The sequence below is a fragment of the Oryzias latipes genome, chromosome 16, assembly GCF_053564925.1.
Source record: "Oryzias latipes strain Hd-rR chromosome 16, Olatipes_Hd-rR_3.1".
NCBI classification, from domain to species: domain Eukaryota; kingdom Metazoa; phylum Chordata; class Actinopteri; order Beloniformes; family Adrianichthyidae; genus Oryzias; species Oryzias latipes.
The window spans coordinates 24,556,735-24,577,265 of record NC_136252.1 but is presented as its reverse complement, the minus strand read 5'-3'; the positions used below and the strand labels follow the sequence as shown (position 1 = coordinate 24,577,265).

At 42.1% G+C, this 20,531-nt stretch overlaps 1 protein-coding gene and 1 long non-coding RNA gene across 3 annotated transcripts; both read right to left on the bottom strand.

Annotated features, from left to right (window-relative positions):
- Positions 1-414: 414 nt before the first annotated feature.
- On the bottom strand, positions 415-4,430 carry trim35-28 (tripartite motif containing 35-28). Of its 2 annotated transcripts, none has more exons than XM_023964600.2 (7): positions 4,337-4,430; positions 3,761-4,219; positions 2,460-2,555; positions 2,066-2,296; positions 1,919-1,941; positions 1,655-1,773; positions 415-1,536 (listed from the first exon to the last, which is right to left on the bottom strand). In XM_023964600.2, exons 2-7 carry the CDS (start codon positions 4,184-4,186, stop codon positions 1,001-1,003), a joined length of 1,431 nt encoding a protein of 476 aa, XP_023820368.1. In that variant the 5' UTR covers positions 4,187-4,219; positions 4,337-4,430; the 3' UTR covers positions 415-1,000. The 2 variants fall into 2 exon arrangements, with proteins under 2 accessions (XP_023820368.1, XP_023820367.1); XM_023964599.2 differs by having other exon boundaries at positions 4,325-4,395.
- Positions 4,431-12,216: 7,786 nt separating this feature from the next.
- On the bottom strand, positions 12,217-20,392 carry LOC144984593 (uncharacterized). The gene is made up of 3 exons (XR_013648391.1): positions 20,311-20,392; positions 14,359-14,432; positions 12,217-12,347 (listed from the first exon to the last, which is right to left on the bottom strand). It is a non-coding gene; the product is annotated as an uncharacterized LOC144984593 (long non-coding RNA).
- Positions 20,393-20,531: the final 139 nt, after the last annotated feature.

Sequence of the window (20,531 nt, the reverse complement as noted above, 5' to 3'; positions counted from 1 at the left end):
ACGCCATCCAGCTGAGATGGACAACAGATGGAAACGCATCTGGAAACCAAACAAAAAAGTTGTCGTATATTAAGTATTTTTTATGCACAGTTTTTGTTTGTTTTTCTTTGTATTTGGCTTTTTATTTTATTCTAATACATTCATCTCAATTGAATATAAACATGAAACAAAACTTAACATCAATTTATTTTGTTCCATTTTTTAGCAATAGCATGTTTTTTTTTCAAAAAACAAATTTAAAGCAAAAAGAAAAGAAATAAAAACAGCGGTTTATAGGCTCAAACATATGTTGTATGTTCATCTAAAAAGAAAACATCTGCTTAGAGTCCTAAAATACTAATTACCAAACAAAAAAAACACATTTGAAATCAAATTAAAACCTTGAAATACCAAATAATGAGGGGAAAAAAAGCATAGAAACCAATAAGAACCCATTTATTTAAAGAATTTGACACCCTTTCAAACTTTGCACAAAAACTGTCAACACACGTGGCAAAACAAATATCTAAATTACATAAAATATATTTCAATACTAAAACAATCCCTGTGTTAATTTTGGTTGTGTTGAACTAAAAAGCAACAATAGAAACAGAAAATTAGGACTTAATATCAGCTTTTTAAGGCACACTTAAAATTCAAAGACCTTTTTGATGCATCTATTTTTTTCATCTACAAAAAAACAGCGACAAAAATATCCTTACCATAACCAAAAACACAGAAGACCATGTTTTTTAGCTTTTTAAGGCTGCTTTTGTTAAGCATTAAACGTGTTCAAAAACAGATTTTTCAAAAAATAAAAAGGAAAAAAAGAAAGCAATCTTTAGGAATCTCCATTTCTATATACCTGCTCCTCTTGTTCATTGGGTATGTTTCTTTTATTTATTTATTTGCATTTGCACTTTTTTGTAACTTTATAGAAGTGTTGTAAAGTTGACTAAAAAGTATGTTAATTCAAAAGATGCAGCTATCAACCACCATTCTGCTGTGATCTGATGGTCTTTTAGGATGTATGCACAGCTATTTTCCCAGCAGGCAGCTCCATTGGAGAAGTGTAAAGCCCGGGGCCGAACAGTGGAAACATTTTTTCTTCAAACTTATGAGTGAGAGTGACCAGGTGTTTCGCTGTGCCTGCATCCCAAAAAGACACCTCTCCTTTATCCATGTTCAGCTTGATGCGGATCTTCTCAATGCCTTGCTCTACTGGGAGCTCGTTGCGCTCCGCTGTGTGGATGATGTACTTCTCTTTGCTAAGCCCTATGGCCCACACGCCACGACCCGGCGACACCGTGAACTTCTTTTTGCGGAGCACAGACTCTTTGCACACTCCCACGGTCCATTTAGGGATGTTGCCGACGAAAATGTCCCATTTGTGTTTGCCGGACGTATAGCCTTCAGCTCCCAAAACGAAGACGCAGGGGTCAAAGCGCTCTAGGTTCTCGGGGACAGACAGGCGTTCCGGGCTCTCCTTAGCACTTGTGAGGTCAGCGTTTAAGGAAAGCCACGGCGAGGCCGAGTTAGGATCCAGAATTACCGGATCTGCAGACAAAGACAAATATGGTACATATGCGGTCACATAGCTTCTTAAAAGACGATTAGAATAGGTTTTCAAACCTGTACCAAACCCAAAGAAATGTTTCAGTGTATAATTACTTACAGTACGTTACATCAGCCTGCATCTTCTTCCATATTTTGAATCCCAGAGAACCAACATGCATGCTTATGTTTATAAGGGAATTAGGAGGCATGGAAGGATCCTGTTTAGTCCACTGGGCTCTGAAGCAGAAGCAGGAAGTCAACAGAAACCAAGAACAAGTGCAATATCAATATATAATATATAATATATAATATCAATATATATCAATATATGCAATATCTGAATCACACAGGATTCCATTTAAAGTGTTTTGCTGTGACTTACTTTCTTTTTATCACCCTAAAATCCTGCAAAGTAAAAAGAGAAATGATTACAATTAGTGATGAACAAATAAAAAGTGGAATTAGCAGCAGCGCTAGTGTCAAATATAATCATAGAATCCTTAAGGGGTGATGAGATGAGTGTCCTTACCTTAAGAAGAGGGAGATTTTCCATCTGCATGTCTTTCTTAAGGCCTTCCATGAGTTCCTCCAACTTTTTTATGTCCTTCTCCAAGCTGTCCATACAAGACTGTAACGCTTCAATTTTTTTCGTTTCATCTGAGGCCAGTGCATCCAGACACAACGCTTCCTCCCTCGTAAGCACTGCGTGGAGCCTCTCAAACTCTGCTTTGATCTGTCTTTCTGCTTCTCCAGCTTGAACCTGTGTTAACAAAAAAAAAAAATCCAAGTTGTTTCAATTTAGGAATAGAGCTTCTTTAGCCATGTAAAAAATTTACAAGACATAACTTTTCAACTAAAAAAAAAACTTCAAAATCTTCTGTTAACATACTTTAAAGACTAGACTAACGTTGATGTAACTTTACCTTGACGTATTCCATGGCGTTGTTGAACTTCAGTTTCATTTTTTTGAAATTTTCCATTTTCTTCTCAAAGATTTTATCTTTGTATTCAAGCTCTTGCTGCAAAAACATCAACAATAAAAGTGCAGATTTAGACAAAGGACTAGCACAACCACATTTCTGAAGTGTTATACGATTACCATTGAATACTAAGTCAAGTTTATGTCAAATATTAGGAACTACTGATATATGTCCTTAAAATGTAAACTCCATTTGCAGTCCTAGTTTTAAGGCTGTCACCACCAAGTGTTGGTACACAACTATGACAAGATCATGCTGTCAAATTACAAAATATTACTAAACTTAACAGAACTTTAAAAGGTTTCTTTTAAAGTTGCATTTATTAATTTAAATGTGTCTGCTTGTTTTTACCTTAAAGCACTTTGAGGTGTGTGGCATGACACGTGTTCTTTTGTTTTGTTTTTTAAATCAAGCTTGATTAGATCTGAAAAAAAGTCTTCATCTGGTGCTGTAGTCTTTTCGGCCTGATTTTTGTTTTAGTCTGTATATTTAAGACAAAGTAGTGCCGTGTCTTGCTGAAAATGCCTAACTTGAATTTTTGTCTCTAGGTGCAGGAGTGCTATCCCACTCTATGGAGAGCAGAGCTTTGGCTTTAACCCGCAAAAAATGAGAACAATAACTAAATCTACACTTCAAATAATTTGGAGTAATAAATACATTTAGTTAAATGTAAGGCACATTTAAGTGATAACACATCCCTAAAAAAACAGAAATGCTTATGGTAAAATAGTTGATTGTAATCTTGTCCCTTTGCATGTTTCATAAAGTCTGTATAGAAATCCATCACTGAAAGTTCTTCATTTAGTAAATTAACTAAAAATGGTGGACTGCTTTTTTTGTCTTTTATTTTATATAAATAATAAATATATTATTTCCTAATACTTTGGTATTTCTACCTAACCTTTATGGTTATAATTAAGTAATAATTTAAATAGTCTGTAGTTATGTATGTGACAAATAAAATTATACTTTTGAATTCAATTAGGCACATTTTTTGCCGTTTCTTCAGTTTTTATAACTAGAAGAAAAATACAACTTATGCCAGACAAAAGTAAAAAATGATTTCACTTTAAGAAAACTGTCACGCATCATTACAAGCATCCAAAGGTCAGATCACTTCCCACATGTTTCCAGTGCTGCTGCCAACATTAGAATATGATCTGCTAAAGAAGTTTCCTTTTATAAAGAACAGAGGTGTTTTGAGCTTTCTGAGGGAGTGTTAGAGGAGCGTGCAGGCCCTTTACCTTGCAGAAGCTCTCTCCTTGTTTGAGCGACAGCAGCCTGTGCGCGCTGTGGAGGGGGACGCACTCCACGCACACGGGCTCCTCATCCTTCTCACAGTACAGCTCCAGCGGCTTCAGATGAATGTTGCAGACTTCCACGGAGCTCCGATTCTGGTTGTCCGACGTCCTCACTGCTTGACTAAGGAAGCTCTGGCACGCGCTTTTGAGCGCGCGGTTAGACACGGCCTGCGACTCCTCGCATTTGGTTCTGCAGATCGGACACTTGCGCGTTTGCTCCCAGCACCTGAGCAGGCAGCGGCGGCAGAAGCTGTGGGAGCACGGCAGCATCAACGGGTCGTCGTAGATGCCCTGACACACCGGACAGGACAGGTCCTGCTGGAGAGGAGACTCTTCCGGCATGTCCTCGTCCATGTTTTCAGCCATCATGACTTCTCAGTTTACTTTCGTTTTACTCAACACCTAAATAAACACGACACAGAAATGCGTGACTTCAAAATAAAATAAGAAAAATTATTTAGTTCATCCTTTTTTTCAAATCAGGACAAAGGACAAGAAAAGGCTCACAAACGCGTCCACCTTCTCTTTTCCTGCTCTGCCTGTTCTTTCTTAAGTTTCGGTTCGGGTGGGTGGTGTCGAGCGATGAGTCAAGTTAGAAAAAATGCACACACGTGAACTTCCGGAAACAAACATCGCAACTTTAACGTTTTTATTAAAGAGCCACTCCGACTAAAATGCGGTTTTAGTGGTTTTAACGTGTTCTTCTTGCGTTTTATTCTCATGGAGGACATATATCAAGAAGATTAAGCCTAAGTTTGCATTTCTTTTTTTTTTTTTTTTTTTTTTTTTTTTTTTTACCTTGTCCTGTCCAACAGCTGGGCAAACAGATGAGAGCTGAGGGCCTCTTGTGTTGGACATATTTTACTTTAACAAGAGGGGTTATTAATCTTCAGACAAACCAAAGGTATGTCTGAATAAACCCCTTTTGTAATTGAGGCCAAACTTTATTAATTTCAAACATGTTTGAAGATCTTTGGTGTTGGACCGGACGGAAAAGGAAAGAGGGGAAGAAGAGAGAGGGACGTTAGAAAGAGGGGGGGAAGGAGGGTGATAGTAGGAGGGGAAGGGGGGTAAGACCATGAAGCAGCATAGAGCAACAAGTTTACTGGTTGTTAATCACCATGGTAAGGCTCAAATGCAGTACAAAAAGGGCGGAGCCTGTCCACACACACACCCAAGTGTCAAACACACCTGCTAGTTGCAAAAATGTCCATCTGTCCACATGTACACAAAACAGATAGTGCTCACACGCATACTTATGCCTTAACACCAACTAGTGTGAGACATTTCAGTCATTCAGTCACGCAAACCGCCAGTGCAAAGGTGAGCCAACACCCGTGCTCAGGTGAGTGCTCATGTTCTTCTAATATGGATGGTGGAATGTGTAAAGAAGGAAGGAGAGCGCCCAGCCATCCCCACCCCAAGACCCCCACCGCAGCAGCAGCGGCAGCCGGAATCCCCCCCATGCCACACGGAAACCGGCAGGGAACAACCGCCGCCCGGGCGACCAAGCCCGCCACCCAGGCCAGGGCCAGCAGGACCGCCGCAAGGCCCCCCAGAGCCAGAGAGCAGGGAGGCACAGAGGGAAAGAGAGGGCCGCCCCAGCCCAACCAGGAGAACAGCCCCCCCGCCGCGCCGGGAGAGCCCAACGCAGGGCCCCACCGGAGAGGGACGCCCACAGCCCCAGATGAGCACCCCACCACCACCCAGGAGTTCCGGGCATCCCCCCGCCCCAACCCCAGGTACGAGCCAGGACCCCCCAAGGGAGACCCGCCCCGCACTCCAGGCGGCCACCCGCCCGGCCCACGGTTGGTCCAGGGAGGAGCAAGGCAGGGGCCCGCCGCCCCCGCCCAGGAGGGGGGAACCCCGGGGAAAAAAGAGGGCCCACAAGGGGTGTTGTAAATATGGCCCGACCAGGCTCGGCCACAGTTGGAAGTTTGGCGGGGCCCAGCGCTCAGGAGCAAGGACCAGAACCCACCCCCCAGGGACACCAACACCCCCGGCTCAGATGTAATGTGAACCCCCCCACCGCGCGGAGAGAGCACCGCCGGGCCCAGGAAGCCGGCACCCCGGGGACACGGCCGCCGCTGCAAAGGGGCCCGTACCCCCCACCAGGGAAGAGGCAGGGGACAGATGGTCCTAGGTCCCACCTTCCTTGCAAAATGTGTGTGCGTATATGTGTGTTTAAGAGGGTGTGTGTGTGCATGTGTGTGTGTTTATGTTGGGATGTATATATTGAGGGGGGAGGGGTGTGTGTACTAAGGGGGGTGCAGTTAAAATTGGCGGGTAGGGCACTAAGGGGACATCTCCTGATTACTCACAGTGATGTCCCCTCACCCTCCCCACCAAGGGGCCCTAAATGTCTAAGGTGCGGTTAAAATTGGCGGGTAGGGTGCTAGGAGGACATCTGCTGCTTGCTGGCAGTGATGTCCAAGCACCCCCCCTACCAAGGGCCCTACATGTCTAAGGTGCAAATAAAACCGAAAGAGGGGGGGCCCACTCCATACGGCAACCATAGGAGGGGGGGCCACTGCCTAGTAAACCCCCCCCCCCCATGGCTCATCGCAGGCTAAGCCCCCCACCCCCTCACCCTATTATGAGGTTATATGAGGAAGGGGGTAAGTTGGGGACAGCTGGTAGACTGTCCCCCGGTGGTCAAACAGCTGTCCCCCGCCCCCCCCCCCCCAGCAAGGGGGCCAGGCCCACCCAGCCCAGGGGCCCCACCCCCGGAGGCGCCGACACCCCAGGCCCAGCACCACCCACCCCACACAGAGGGAGAGGAGCCAGAAGGCGCCGGCCCCCCCCGGAGCAAGCCCAGGCCCCCACCCCCAAACGCCGGCCCTAGAAGAGCTCTGGTCAGGCCTCGACGGGACCGAGGCAGCCAACCGGCCGGGGAAACCGCCGATGGCCTCAGCGGAGACCCCGACCCGTAAGTTTGCATTTCTGAGTATTTATTTATTGAAATTGCTATGAATCAGGAGCAGACATTAAAATGCCATTGGAAAAAGCTTGTACATGTGATGTAGAAGCTACTACGGCAAGCCGTAAGCTCCCTGCTCCTATCACTATTGACTGTATAAGGAGAGCTGGACAGAGAAGGTGTGACATCACCCACTGAAAAGGCCCTAACTCTGGCTCCAGCAAAATTAAGACAATTCAGTCATCACTTTCAAACAGTGTGCCTGTTTGAAAGAAAGAAAAGAACAATGTTTGTCAGAAAGAAAGAAAAAACTCAATACTCTTTTAATTTGAAGGTTTAGGTTATCAGTCATTCATACCGGAAGTCCAAATCTTTGAAACTTTTTCCAGCTTTACCAAAGTCGACTTAACGCAATTCTGCCACCTCCTGCACTGGAGTGTGTTCGCTCTCACACATACAAATAAATAAACAAATAAAAGAAAACTTTAAATAGAGTCTTACACTGCTACCCTTTCCTCCTAATAAGTCTTTAAGCTTAAAGTGCCGTCACTATTATCTGTTCTTTTACTTTGCCCCTTCTTTCCTTTTTCTGTGCATTTTTGTGCTATTCAGTAAATGGCATCTACACAGACATTGATTGTCTACCGCCATCCACTGGAGAGGAGTATTACACACCCAGTAGAAAAAGTTAAAGGTCTAGTGTAGCATTCTGTATTATTGAAGGCTTTGCCCCAAATCGAAAAGTTCACTTTTATTCAAGCATTTATTCTCTCATCTATCACGGACTATTTCACACGTGTTTACAGTGCCATTTTTGGATAGTATTGTTTTAATAAAACAATATGTTGCTGTATACATGGTAGCACCCAAAAAATTAGAAAAAGTCGGACACAGAGAGGAGTAGACAGCAGACTGGAGTACAGAGAGATGAAACACAAGGTGCAAATGTCAAAACAACATCTGCACGAGGAGTTGTGTGACACTTGACACAAAAGGAGGGAGAGGTGGATCCCTATGGGGTCAGTAATGCAGAAACAGAGATAGAGGAAAAATGTGCAGCAGGTTAGTGATAAAGAACAGGACTATAAATGTGTTACAAGGTTCCACGAGTATGATGGAAAGACAGAAGGAAAACTTTGAAGAGCTGATGAATAAGGAAAAGGTCTGAGAGCACAGAGAAGAAGAGGTGGCTTTTGTGGAGCAGGATGTAAGAAGATCTTGGAGAGTGAGGGGATGAGTGAAGAACAGAGAAGAAGAATTATGATGCCCATTTTTAAGAACAAGGAAGACATGCTGAATTGTGTGGAGAATTCCTACAGAGGAATTAATCTATTGAGTCCCTCAATGAAGTTATAGGAAAGACTAAAGGAAGCTGAGGTCAGAAGTGAGCATTTGTCAGCAACATTCTGATTTTAAGCAAGGAAAAAGTACCACAAATTTGCTTTGAGGATACTGCTGGAGGAGAACAGAAGTTAGGCGGAGCCACATTAAGTCTTTTCAGATCTATAGAAGGCCTATGACAGGACACAGAGAGAGGAGCTGAGGTTTGTATGTGGAGTTTTAGCGAAGTAAGTTGGAGTTGTGTAGATCATGTATCAGAGTTATAAGACACTATTGAGATGTGCTGTGGGTGCGAAACAGTACTTCAAGGTGGAGGTGGGACAGCACCAAGGTTCAGTTTTGAGCCCCTTCTTGTTTCCCGTGGTGATGGACAGATGAGGTTAGAGAGTAATCTCTGTGGACCATGATGTTTGCAGATGACATTGTGATCTGTAGTAAAAGCCCAGAACAGGTGGAGGAACATCTAATGCTCTGAAAAAGAGAAAAAAATAAGGTCAGCTCGAGCAACCGAGAGCATCCGTGTGTAAATCAGCATCTTCAGTAAAGCCATTTGTTTATTACAGATTTAGGTTGTTGAACTCCTAAACAGAAACTTATCCCACTTAACAAAACTGTTTTGAGTTAATCTGATATTTTAGGCTATGCATTATTTCTTCTATGCAATGCTCATTTTTACATAATATTTTGATAAAGTAGGAATACCAGGTAAGAAATAGTTTTGCACATCCAGCAGAGGGCATGAGATGCCTATTAAAACCAAGCACATATTCAAAGGAAATCACCTTGTGGTTCATATCAACCAAACTCATGGATCTCCCTAGTCATTTCACAGTCATTGACGATTTTCTTTTAGTAATAAAGAAACTTTCACTTGTTGATTTGTGGTGTTTTGGTTTCTTTGTTTATCCCCAGGCTCCTTCAACCTTGGTAGTGCCTATTACTGTATGTGATATACATACATTTAAAGTTATTACTAAATCTTTAAAGCCACTTGTTATACTCTGTTTCAATCACTACAAAGCTTTTAAAAATAATTTTTTCAGTTTTTAAGAAAAGGGGTTTGATAAAGACTTTCCATGGGTGAGAGTTTCAGTACACACTTTAGGAGAAAAGAAAACTGAAAGCAACTCTGTAAAACAGTTGAGATTTTGCTGGTTTCCACAGAAAAACCCAAATGATTGCGTGCTAGATGTCTGAGTGGGTTGGTTTAGTTTTTAGTCTGAAAGCATTATTCCAGACTTCATTCCGCTCCCTTTGCCAGCAAAGATGGGTATTGCGATGACACAGCCAATGAGTATACCCTCTTTACGTTGGTGCCAGTCAGATGTCACCAGGTCAGATGAGACACTCCATCTACAGTACTCAGCATTAGATCCACACCTTCTGGGGGACATCATGATTTTCCAGTGGGAGAAGAAGTTTTTGGAGGCTCTTGGGCACTGTGTGCACCTCCTGCTTTGGCCTTGTTCTAGTCTCAATCCGTCAACTTGCTGGTTGTAATTTACACAGTCATCTTTATTTCCCCTTTTAAACTTCAAACAATTGATAATTAAAAATTCTTTAAATAATTAAATAAACTAATTCCCCTTTATATGTAATTCAAACTGACTGGGACAAAGGAAATAAACTGCACAGGCAAATAAATGCCTGAAAAAAAATCCATACTTTAAATGTTAATTCTTTTGTTTATTATTTTTAGTAAGGATAATAAATAGTTAAGATTTAAAAGATAAAATTTTTATTAGAACCCAATGATCAAATTCAGTTTGAAATTAGGAAACAAACTGCAAATCAAATAGTTTTTTTTTTAACTGACTCCATCTGGTCATCACCAAACCTGAGAAAAAACAAAACACAAAAATTTCAACAATTATTCTCACATTAACATTCTAGCTGTGATTTTTATTACAAAATTAATTTGATGCATTAAAACCGCTTGGCTCGCCATTTAGCAAAATTGCTTTGTTCTTGTCTCATTTTTGCACATTTCACATGCATATAAAATTCTGAAAGCATCATACTTTCAGGTATTTTCCATTCTTACTTTTCTGTTTTTCTTCAGATTGAAGGTTTGGAAAGAGACAAAACAAGACACCGACAGCAAAAAAAATTCACACCCACATAAAACAGGTTTGAACCGAACCTGCTTGTTCGTTATGCATGAAAGTGTTTTTTTCTTCTTTCCATTACCTTAATGCCATCACATTTTCAGCAGTGCACAAACAATCAGAATCATACATTTCACACAAGAGATGTAACACAATAATTAAATATTATAAAATATTATATACACCTAGTTCTATGTCCTTTTCCCATAAATATTACAATTATTCATGACACAATTCTTTTTACTAAAATGACATTTTTATGATAAAAGATTTTATTATATAAAATCCCAACAGTTAGTTTTTTTGTGAAGCTTTTAGTCAGCCATCCACAGACTGTTTTTTACTTCTTTCTGGGTGTTAAAACATGTTATGATAGTGTTGCAAACATTTTTATTTTTATTATTGAATGATTAATGTGACTTCTCCTGATTATGTGACCTGTGAAGGAGGTAGCTCAGCAACAGAGTTGCAACTGAATTAGACAACACTGTTGTTTGGGATGTTTTGTTGGACAAGAAGTAGTTGCGGTTCTGCATGCGGCCCATTTTCTGACTCCTCGTTTGTTTATTGGAGCTTAGTTGTTTACTTCTGCTAACTTTGCCTTCCTCATACCTCTGACTCAGCAAGAAACATTTGGTTGTGTGGCGTTTCTCCTCGCTATGGTTTGTGAAATAGAAACTGTCAAAATATTACGATTTTTTTTGCAATTTTAAAGATCCAATTTTACCACAATTTAGCATCACAAACTGGCTCTCACATGTGGACTTTAATAGATACTCCAAATGACGGATCATCCTGAGGGAAAAAGACCACAGTCCTACCGTGTTTGAGAAAAGCAGAAACCTGGACAGCGGTACTCCAGCATTGAAAACCGTTTGGATTCTGAATGGACCTTTCTGCAGGGGAGGTATTTGAAAAAAATAGGGAGTTAATGTATGTTTGGTTGGACAGTGAGGAGGACAGGCTTGTCAGGATGAATATTAGAAGCTTAAGCAACTCCCAGAGTCCCTCTTTACACCTAACACCTCACCAAGAATTTGGTAGTGGGGAGTTGGTGGGTGGGGACTCTTTACCATGCGGTGAGGGAGTCCACAACATCTGAGCAGGGTGGACCAAATCCCCCCGAGAAGCAGGTAGGGCCCCTTTTTGGGCATACTAGGGGACCCCCAATTGTTCTTCAGCCAAGGGGCTGAGGATGCCTTACTTTCTGGCAGTTTGTTCGAAAGCCATGGTTTTTACATAAATAGTATCTAAAAAATATAAGAGAAGAATTTTTGTGAAACAAAGGAGGAATGGTTTTCCTGATGAGAGCACTTTGATTAGAAATTAGTTACAGTAGTTAAAAACGGTTTAAAAAACAAACAGAAAAATATTTGAAGGTAATGAAAAAGCAGAAACATTTTCATGGTGTTCGCCTTCAAGAAGCAAAAATTCCCCTGCAGCTTGGATGCCTGGGGGGAGAGAGAGCCAAATGGAGACATGGCAGGCCAAACCGATGAAAGGACTTGTGATGTTTCATGTCTTTCTCCCTATTCTTCTGCACAGGCAGCCCAGCAGGCTGACGGCAAATTGTACTCATGTTGAGTTCACCTCTGCTCCCTGAAAAAGATCCAGAACACCACCAAGTCCAGACCGGAAGCAAGCCAACATCTCTTGGACTCACAGAGACAACAGTGAATATGTGACAGCAGTAAACGCCCTTTGAGATTCTTCCTATGACTCTTTTTTCCAAAAAGCAAAAATTACAAACTTAGAATTTTTTGTGGCATTGTCCTGCTGGGCAGGCCCAATGTACATGTGAAACAGTGAACCACTTTCAACCCAAACACTTTGCTTCCTACTTAGAAAGATGAGAAGCCCAATTTTATTTAAAATGTTCTGAAAGCGTTTTTCCCTTTGGCCTGTCGCTCGGAACCCCTCCTGCCAAGTACTACATTCTTTTTGTTGACGGCTCCTCCTCTCGTGGCCTAAAGCCTGTAGGAAGAACTGGACGGGGTTTGCTGTCTGCTCTGAACAGTCACTCTTCATTTCCAGGGCTTTGTCCTCTCATTTCTCTGCTCAGCCCATTAAACTTGTAGCTCTTGATTAAGCCTGTGAACGGACTGCAGGAGGACTGTGACTTATACTGACTCCAGGTATGCCTTTGGTATTGTTTATGATTCTGTGGAAAGAGAAAAATCGTGAGGTCCAATGGCAAGCACATTCCTAAGCTGTCTCAATTGACTGCTCTTAAAAATGCAATCCTTCTGCCTGCCAGCATTGCTGTGGTTAAATGCTTAAAATAGTTACATCAGACCCATGTGTCTCAGAGGAATGCAGGAGCTGATGCAAGTGCTAAAGCTAAGGCTATTGGCACGCTCACACACATGCAGCTTCTTCTTAGGCCAGACTGTGCTAGAATTACACTATTTTTTAGTTTTTCAGTATGGTTTGGCGCTTTCTACTGTCGTAATGATCTCCCGTCAATCAGTGGGTTTCAACAGTAGCTCCGCCCTAACTGGTCCGTTTCATTCTTTTATGGAGCCACAATCATCAGGGTTCCAAAAATGGTACGGTTTGATACGGTTTATTGGGTCCATTTTAAAAATACTGGACCATACCGGACTGGACCATGCCGCTCAGTGGAAACAAGGCTCTAGTGTCTCTTTTGGCCTTCACCTTCTGCTGGATGTTCTTGGGCGACCCCGCACACTCAAAGAGCACAAGAGACAACCCTTTTCCAAGAACAAGTAGACAGGTTGTGACCTCCTCAAAAAGCCGATTTGGAACCAAACTGACTGTTTCTGCCATCAAAGGTTAGAAAACAGCTGCTGGTCTCATGCAGTATAAAATTCAAGCCCCAATGGCCACACCAACCCCATGATCGTCCATCCATCCATAATCATCCAGGGTTGCCCTCAAACAGAATGTGTCTCTGCTCAGAGCCCAGCTCAGTCCTCACCATGATTCATTTGTAGCATAAAATCTGGGACCAGATCAACAGAACCACTCTAAAGTACGAGGCGACTGCTGAATGGGGTGGGTGAAGACTCAGGTGTGGACATTTCCTTTGCAATTCAATTTTTCTCCACCTTCTATAAATTTGAAGCACATCCTTTTGTTTGCCATTTCTCCTGCAACTTTTACTTTCTGTTGTCGTGTAGATTATTCGTACAGGGAAAGTCCCTTATGAACGTTCCTTTAGAGATCTCTCTTGGGGAGGAGGGAAATTGATGTTTTGACTGTAAAGACATTTCAGTGTTTATTCATTTTTATTTTAAATTTGCTTAAGAGGATTTTGTGATCAAAATGGTGGAATTATTGTCAAAAATGTATGTTTATAGTTTGATTTGCCTTTCTTGTGTTTGTGTGACATGTGTGCAACCAGCTGCCCTGCCTGACTAAATTAAATAGGACTAATGCTGAAGATGTTTGACCGGACACAAACCAGCTGTGTTCCAGCACAACACTCTATCCTGTAGTTATGGACTTTTTTTTCTGCTGACAAAGATGCTGTGACTTTTTCATTTCTCTGAGTCGGCTGGTAACCTTTGGTTGTGTGATGTCTCTCCAAGCACATGACAAATAAACTCGCAAAACAAAAAACTGTTTTGTTCCTAGTAATACATTTACTTAAAGGTTTTTATCAATCTGATTTAAAATAGCAGTGAAATAATAGTTTTAAAAATAAGTTGTCTTATCCCAATGAATCCAGAAGAATTGCATGAGCATACAGGACTCTAATGACCATGAACTAACATCTTAAGTGTTATGAAATGTAGAACTGGCACAACCTAGCAACAATGTAAAAACACTACTGGATTTAGGAAATAATAACTTGCCTGTTTATTTTTGTTTTTTTCAGTTCCTTTTCTGACATATTTCCATAGTTTCGTAGGTGCACTGGTAAGCACAGCATAAATTTAAAAGCAGGATTTGTGCACAGTTGCTATGTTACAGATTTATTGTTATTCCATGCATAAAACAGTAATCTAACAAAAAGCAACTACAAAAAAGTGATGTTAGGACAAAGAAGTGGCAAATCTCTTGGTTTCAACATGTTGTCTACTTCTTACTACTTCTTCATGGTCACCAGCAAACACTTCCATTTGCCTCACTCACCGCATGTGCTGCATGAACGCTGCAGAGCGCTGAATGCAGAGAAAAGGTGTGAAAAAAAAACAGGAACAAACCTGATACAGGGGAAACAGATGAGTGTGTGCGCTCACAGGTGTCCTGCGTGCGTTGTCTTGTGGCGACATTTTTACTGCGAGCAAATGAGATTTGAAAAAAAAGGTGTGATAAAGATCTTGAGGTTTTGGAGAAACATCCTGTATCTTTGAAAAGGGCATGTCACAATGAAGATTTCAGAGAGATTAAGAACAGATGTAAGATTTATGAAAGGGGAAAAGCAGCATCAGTTCTGCTTATTTGAAAAAACTGAGATAAGAGATTTCATTTATAAAAACTAGAGTCATTCAGGTCAAACACCGTAGTAGTTGCATCCTTGTTGGTGTCTTCATCCAGTATGCACTTACAATCTCTAAATGAGTTAAATTCCTGTGAAGGCTTACAAAACAATGCAATCTTTTTGTCACATTATGAAATCCTGTGTTAACTGAAACACAATCTTGTAACTGATAGACTGTCCTCAGTTTCATTCTTGCTATGTTCTCCCTGTATTTGTCATCTTTTGCCATCATTTGCTAATATGCACGCCCTGGGTGTTTAATTCTTTTCACTGAGGACTTAAAAAAAACAATTTTATAGAATTTTTAATAATGCGTAAGATGTAGGGGCTGAGGTAGCTGTGTGAATAAAAAAACAAAGAAAAAAAGAAAAAGATGAGTGTGAGCCACTACTGTATTTATTACTTTACTGTTATTTTAGAAGACGGTCCCAAATCTTCCACAATTAATATTTTCTCTGCACTTTAATACAACAATAAAAAAGCGCAATCTCGTACTTTTGTGTTACTGACCCAAGTCTGGGTGAAACACAAACAGAACTTGCAAACTTTCAAAGCTGCGTCAGAATTCTTTCACTACACACTACATAGTGCACTATATAGTGCGCTGACCATTTTGTAGTGCTGTCTGAATCTACAATTCCAAAAATTACGCAAGTGCCCGAGAAATTTCCCAGAAGTCTCTGCAATAAGCCAGTGTGCATCAATGCTCACTACATTGGCGAATATAGACCACAATGCATTGCGTTTGAACAATATTTGTGCAAAAAAAAGTGCTTAAATGTATTTTTTTGAATAAGCCATCAATGTTTTGTATTTTCAAAATAGTAGTGAAAACATGTTGGCTATTGATTTGGTTTTCACTCTGTGAAATCGATTTCATCATATTTGCCATTTGGAGAAAAAAAAGTAGTGAGGATGGTGTCTGAATTGCTTTTAAAATCCAGAGCACTAGATAATCCTGTACATTTACATGTAGTCTTTAGTAATAACGAGTAGGGAAGGAATTCGGACATAGCCATAGTTGTGGTCTGGACTGACAAACCTCTGGTGCTGCTGACCCGTTGACCCACAGGGAGCTGGTAAAAATGGACTAAAGCAGAAAGAGAAAAGTAAAGGCATAGTGGAGGTCTTAGAGTGGGAAATGCGAATGAAGAGACTTTGACATGATGGACAGATGGATATCCCCTGTGTTCAAGAGACCAGATGTGCAAGAGAGCGAGGAGAGTGTCAGATGAGACTGAAGCTGGAGGTTAAAGTTGGAATAGTGAATACTGGCAGAGGTCATGCTCCAAGCAGAACTGTGAGTGAGAGAAGGAGAAACTTTGGATGAAGTGGTAACTAGGGCAGACTTCAATGGACATGTGAGTGAGGGAACACAGTGTGAGAAATCAGTTAAAAGTAAGATTATAAATGGCATCTCCTTTGCCGTCAAACAAAGAGGTCACAGACAAAAAGGATATTTCCGATAAAAATAGACAATTAATGACACTCTGCACTTTAACGAAACAGAAAGACTTTTGAATATGTAAAAGTTACCACTAATGACAAAATAAAGGTACCAAAAAACAATGATCTGCAGAAATTCATCTAAACAAAACTGCTGAAATCATAATGGAAACAGTCTTTTTGTTGCATTCCTCACTGGCAGATTGAAGCAGAAGCTGATCTTGACAAGTTTTGTCAGAAAAGACAACTTTGGTGGCAACAAGAGAACAACTTGTCACAGACGTCAAAGTATAAGGCTCTGCAGGGTGCAGCCAGCATGAACAGAGAATATGAAAGGAGAATCGCTGACAGACTGATGAAATGCACAAGCAGATTTTCAAAGAAATGCTGCTGTGGCCAATTCAAAGAAATGAGCCATGGAAAACAAACTGAAAGTGTTTACGGCTGTTTTTTTTTGTCTGTTCTTAAGCCAAAGGTAAATCAGAATCAACCTAAACAAGCCAGAATCCAAGAATTCAGTTCATGGATTCATAATTGCAGCATGCTTCACCAACATTGTTCAGGCACAAATAAAATGCTGACCCCTTCATGCCTGACTTTACCTCCAATTATATAAAACAAATATTCTTCATGGTTTTTTCCATTCAAGGTGATGCTGAATTTAGTGGAGTTCTAGATTAAATGGTACGTTTCAAAGTAGCGACATACGGCACAAGGAATTTTTTCAGATTGCAATTATGTTTTAGAAAATTACATTTTGGGTTTCCTTCAAGAATGTAAGGGAATGTAATCCTGACCAGAGCTCTTCTAGGGCCGGCGTTTGGGGGTGGGGGCCTGGGCTTGCTCCGGGGGGGCGACGCTTTCTGGCTCCTCTCTCTCTGTGTGGGGTGGGTGGTGCCGGGCCTGGGGTGTCGGCGCCTCTGGGGGTGGGGCCCCTGGGCTGGGTGGGCCTAGCCCCTTTGCTGGGGGTGGGGGGTGGGGGACAGCTGTTTGACCACCGGGGGACAGTCTACCAGCTGTCCCCAACTCACCCCCTTCCTCATATAACCTCATATTAGGGTGAGGGGATGGGGGGTTTAGCCTGTGATGCGCCTTGGGGGGGGGGGCTACTTGGCAGTGCCCCCCCTCCTATGGTTGCCGTATGGAGTGGGCCCCCCCTCTTTCGGTTTTATTTGCACCTTAGACAGGTAGGGTCCTTGGTAGGGGGGGTGCTTGGACATCACTGCAAGCAAGCAGCAGATGTCCTCCTAGCACCCTACCCGCCAATTTTAACCGCACCTTAGACATTCAGGGCCCCTTGGTGGGGAGGGTGAGGGGACATCACTGTGAGTAATCAGGAGATGTCCCCTTAGTGCCCTACCCGCCAATTTTAACTGCACCCCCCTTAGTACACACACCCGTCCCCCCTCAATATATACATTCCAACATAAACACACACACATGCACACACACACCCTCTCAAACACACATACACGCACACACATTTTGCAAGGAAGGATGGGACCTAGGACCATCTGTCCCCTGCCCCTTCCCTGGTGGGGGGTGCGGGCCCCTTGACAACGGCGAGCGTGTCCCCTGGGTGCCGGCTTCCTGGGCCCGGCGGTTCTCTCTCCGCACGGTGGGGCGGTTTACATTACACCTGAGCCGGGGGTGTTCGTGTCCCTGGGGGATGGGTCCTGGTCCTTGCCCCTGAGCGCTGGGCCCCGCCAAATTTCCAACTGTGGCCGAGCCTGGTCGGGCCATATTTACAACACCCCTTGTGGGCCCCCTTTTTTCCCCGGGGTTCCCCCTCCTGGCGGGGGCGGCGGGCCCCTGCCTTGCTCCTCCCTGGACCAACCGTGGGCCGGGTGGGTGGCTGCCTGGAGTGCGGAGCGGGTCTCCTTTGGGGGGTCTTGGCTCGCACCTGGGGTTGGGGCGGGGGGATGCCCGGAACTCCTGGGTGGTGATGGGGTGCTCGTCTGGGGCTGTGGGCGTCATTCTCCGGTGGGGCCCTGCGTTGGGCTCTCCCGGCGCGGCAGGGGGGCTGCTCTCCTGGTTGGGCTGGGGCGGCGCTCTCTTTCCCTCCGTGCCTCCCTGCTCTCTGACTCTGGGGGCCTCGCGGCGGTCCTGCTGGCACTGGCCTGGGTGGCGGTCTTGGTCGCCCGGGGGGCGGTTGTTCCCTGCCTGTTCCCGTGTGGCGTTGGGGGTATTCCGGCTGCCGCTGCTGCTGCGGCGGGGGTCTTGGGGTGGGGATGGCTGGGCACTCTCCCTCCTTCTTTTCACGTTCCACCATCCATTTTAGAAAAACATAAACACTCACCTGAGCACAGGTGTTAGCTCACCTTTGCACTAACAGTTTGCATGGTTTAATGACTGAAATATTTCACACCAGTTGGTTTAAAGGCATAAGAATGCGTGTGTGAACACTATCTGTTTTGTGTACATGTTGACATGTGGACATTTTTGCAGCTAGCAGGTGTGTTGATAACATTTGAGTGTGTGTGTGGACAGGCCCCGCCCTTTTTGTACTACATTCGAACCTTACCGTAACAATAAACAACCAGTAAACTTGTTGCTTTATGCTGCTTCATGGTCTTATCCCCCCTCCCCTCCTATTATCACCCTCCTACCCCCCCTCTCTATAACATCCCTCCCTTTTCTTCCCTTCTTTCTTTTTCCGTCCGGTCCAACAACCAAGATTTTCAAACATGGTTGAAATTAATAAAGTTTGGCCTCAATTACAAAAGGGGTTTATTCAGAAATTCCTCTGGTTTGTCAGAAGATTAATAACCCCTGTTGTTAAAGTAAAATATGTCCAACACAAGAGGCCCTCAGCTCTCATCTGCCTGCCCAGCTGTTGGACAGGACAAGTAAAAAAAAAAAAAAAAGAATGTAAGGGAATGTCATTTTAGATATAAGCTACAAGTTTCTATTTCTTAATTATTTAGAACGTAAGAACACTAAGCAAACATTTCGATTTCTTCTTGAGGCTGTGATCATCAGTGTTGTGTGAGCTACTTCCAAGCTGTTGTTAACTACAGATTACTTGTTACTGTTTTTCAAAAGTTATCCTTACATTATGTTCTCAGAATTGTAATGAATTACATGTCTTTTACTTTTTTCACTGTAGAAGCAGAACAAATTCTGATGTAAAAATGTATCACAGAGCATTTTAGATTCAGATGAGAGACAATGTGGTGAAATTATAACCATTAATAATAAAATGAATTCACAAATCACCAACAATCCAGAAAAGATTAATTTTTAGTCAATGTAAAATAATTGATTGGCAATTTTTGTGAATGGCCAGGGACTAGCCATTTCTGTTAGACAGACTGAATGTAAAAAAGTCTGTAACAAAATGATTATTGTTCTTTTTGTTAGCTTCATTTAGCAGCAACAGCATAATGTCTGACTGTAAAAATCTAAAGACACTCATGCTTAGAATTGAAAAAAAGGTTTTTTTAAATCAAGGTTATAGGATCAATAAAGCCTGACAGTAAAAATGACTCAACAATTTAAGTCAAATTGAAAAAAGGTCAAATTGACTGAAGCAGGCTACTGCTTTAGCTTTTAACTATTTTAACTGTTAAATGTATAGCCACTAAATCTAATGGCAGTCATTGAATATTTAATAGCAACATTTTACAAAAATGTTCAAAAAAATAATGATCTACATTACCTTTTTACATGAAAAATAGTGTCACCACAAAACATTCATTTTGGAATGAATCACTTCCATCACTAGTAATCACACCTTCAAATCACATTTGCATTCAACTTCACACTTAGAACTGAGCACAGTTCATTTCTTCAAAACACATTTCTTTTAAACCCAAACTGAATCTGAAAATTAATGCCTGAACCAAATGAAACCAAACAGATGAGTTTCTCTGTAAATTCAAGAACAAGTTACTCATCTGTTTCTACAGATCACCAGCCCACTCACACTCCATGTCAACCTAAGGGTCTGAGTTATTTTGCTGTAAATCCCCTTAAATGAAATCAAGGAGAGGCAGGTTTTTTTTAATCCATCTGCATTTCTATTTATTTATGAAGAAAATGACAGCGCTGATGAATTTTTAGGCATTTCTTATTCATCATAATCATTAATCAAAGCATAAGGATATGCTGTTTAAAACAATTGTTGACAAACTGAAAGTTAAAATGAAAATATAACAAACAGCCATGAACTTCCCCTCATGCATTTGTCACACGTTATGGGTGAAGGTCAGATGTCTGAACTCACCACATTGATCCTTTGGTGTCACTGCCATGACTGACATGAACTCATGTGAGCTGGTTAACTGGAGGTCACTTTACAGCAGCAGCAGATCTAAAAAACCTAAAACTTCAACATAAAATTACATTTGGTCTACTCATTATTTCTACGTAAAAGAAACCTAATAACTAAATTTTCAATTTTCCCTCATTAAAAAGATTTTTGAAGTGCTATTTTGTGTCTCTTTT

Coding starts and splice junctions, on each gene's coding strand:
- trim35-28 (XM_023964600.2), bottom strand. CDS start 4,186: ATGATGGCTGAAAACATGGACGAGGACATGCCGGAAGAGTCTCCTCTC. Junction 2,297..2,459: donor ACGCCATGGAATACGTCAAG/GTAAAGTTACAT, acceptor TTGTTAACACAG/GTTCAAGCTGGAGAAGCAGA. Junction 1,774..1,918: donor TTTAGGGTGATAAAAAGAAA/GTAAGTCACAGC, acceptor CTTCTGCTTCAG/AGCCCAGTGGACTAAACAGG.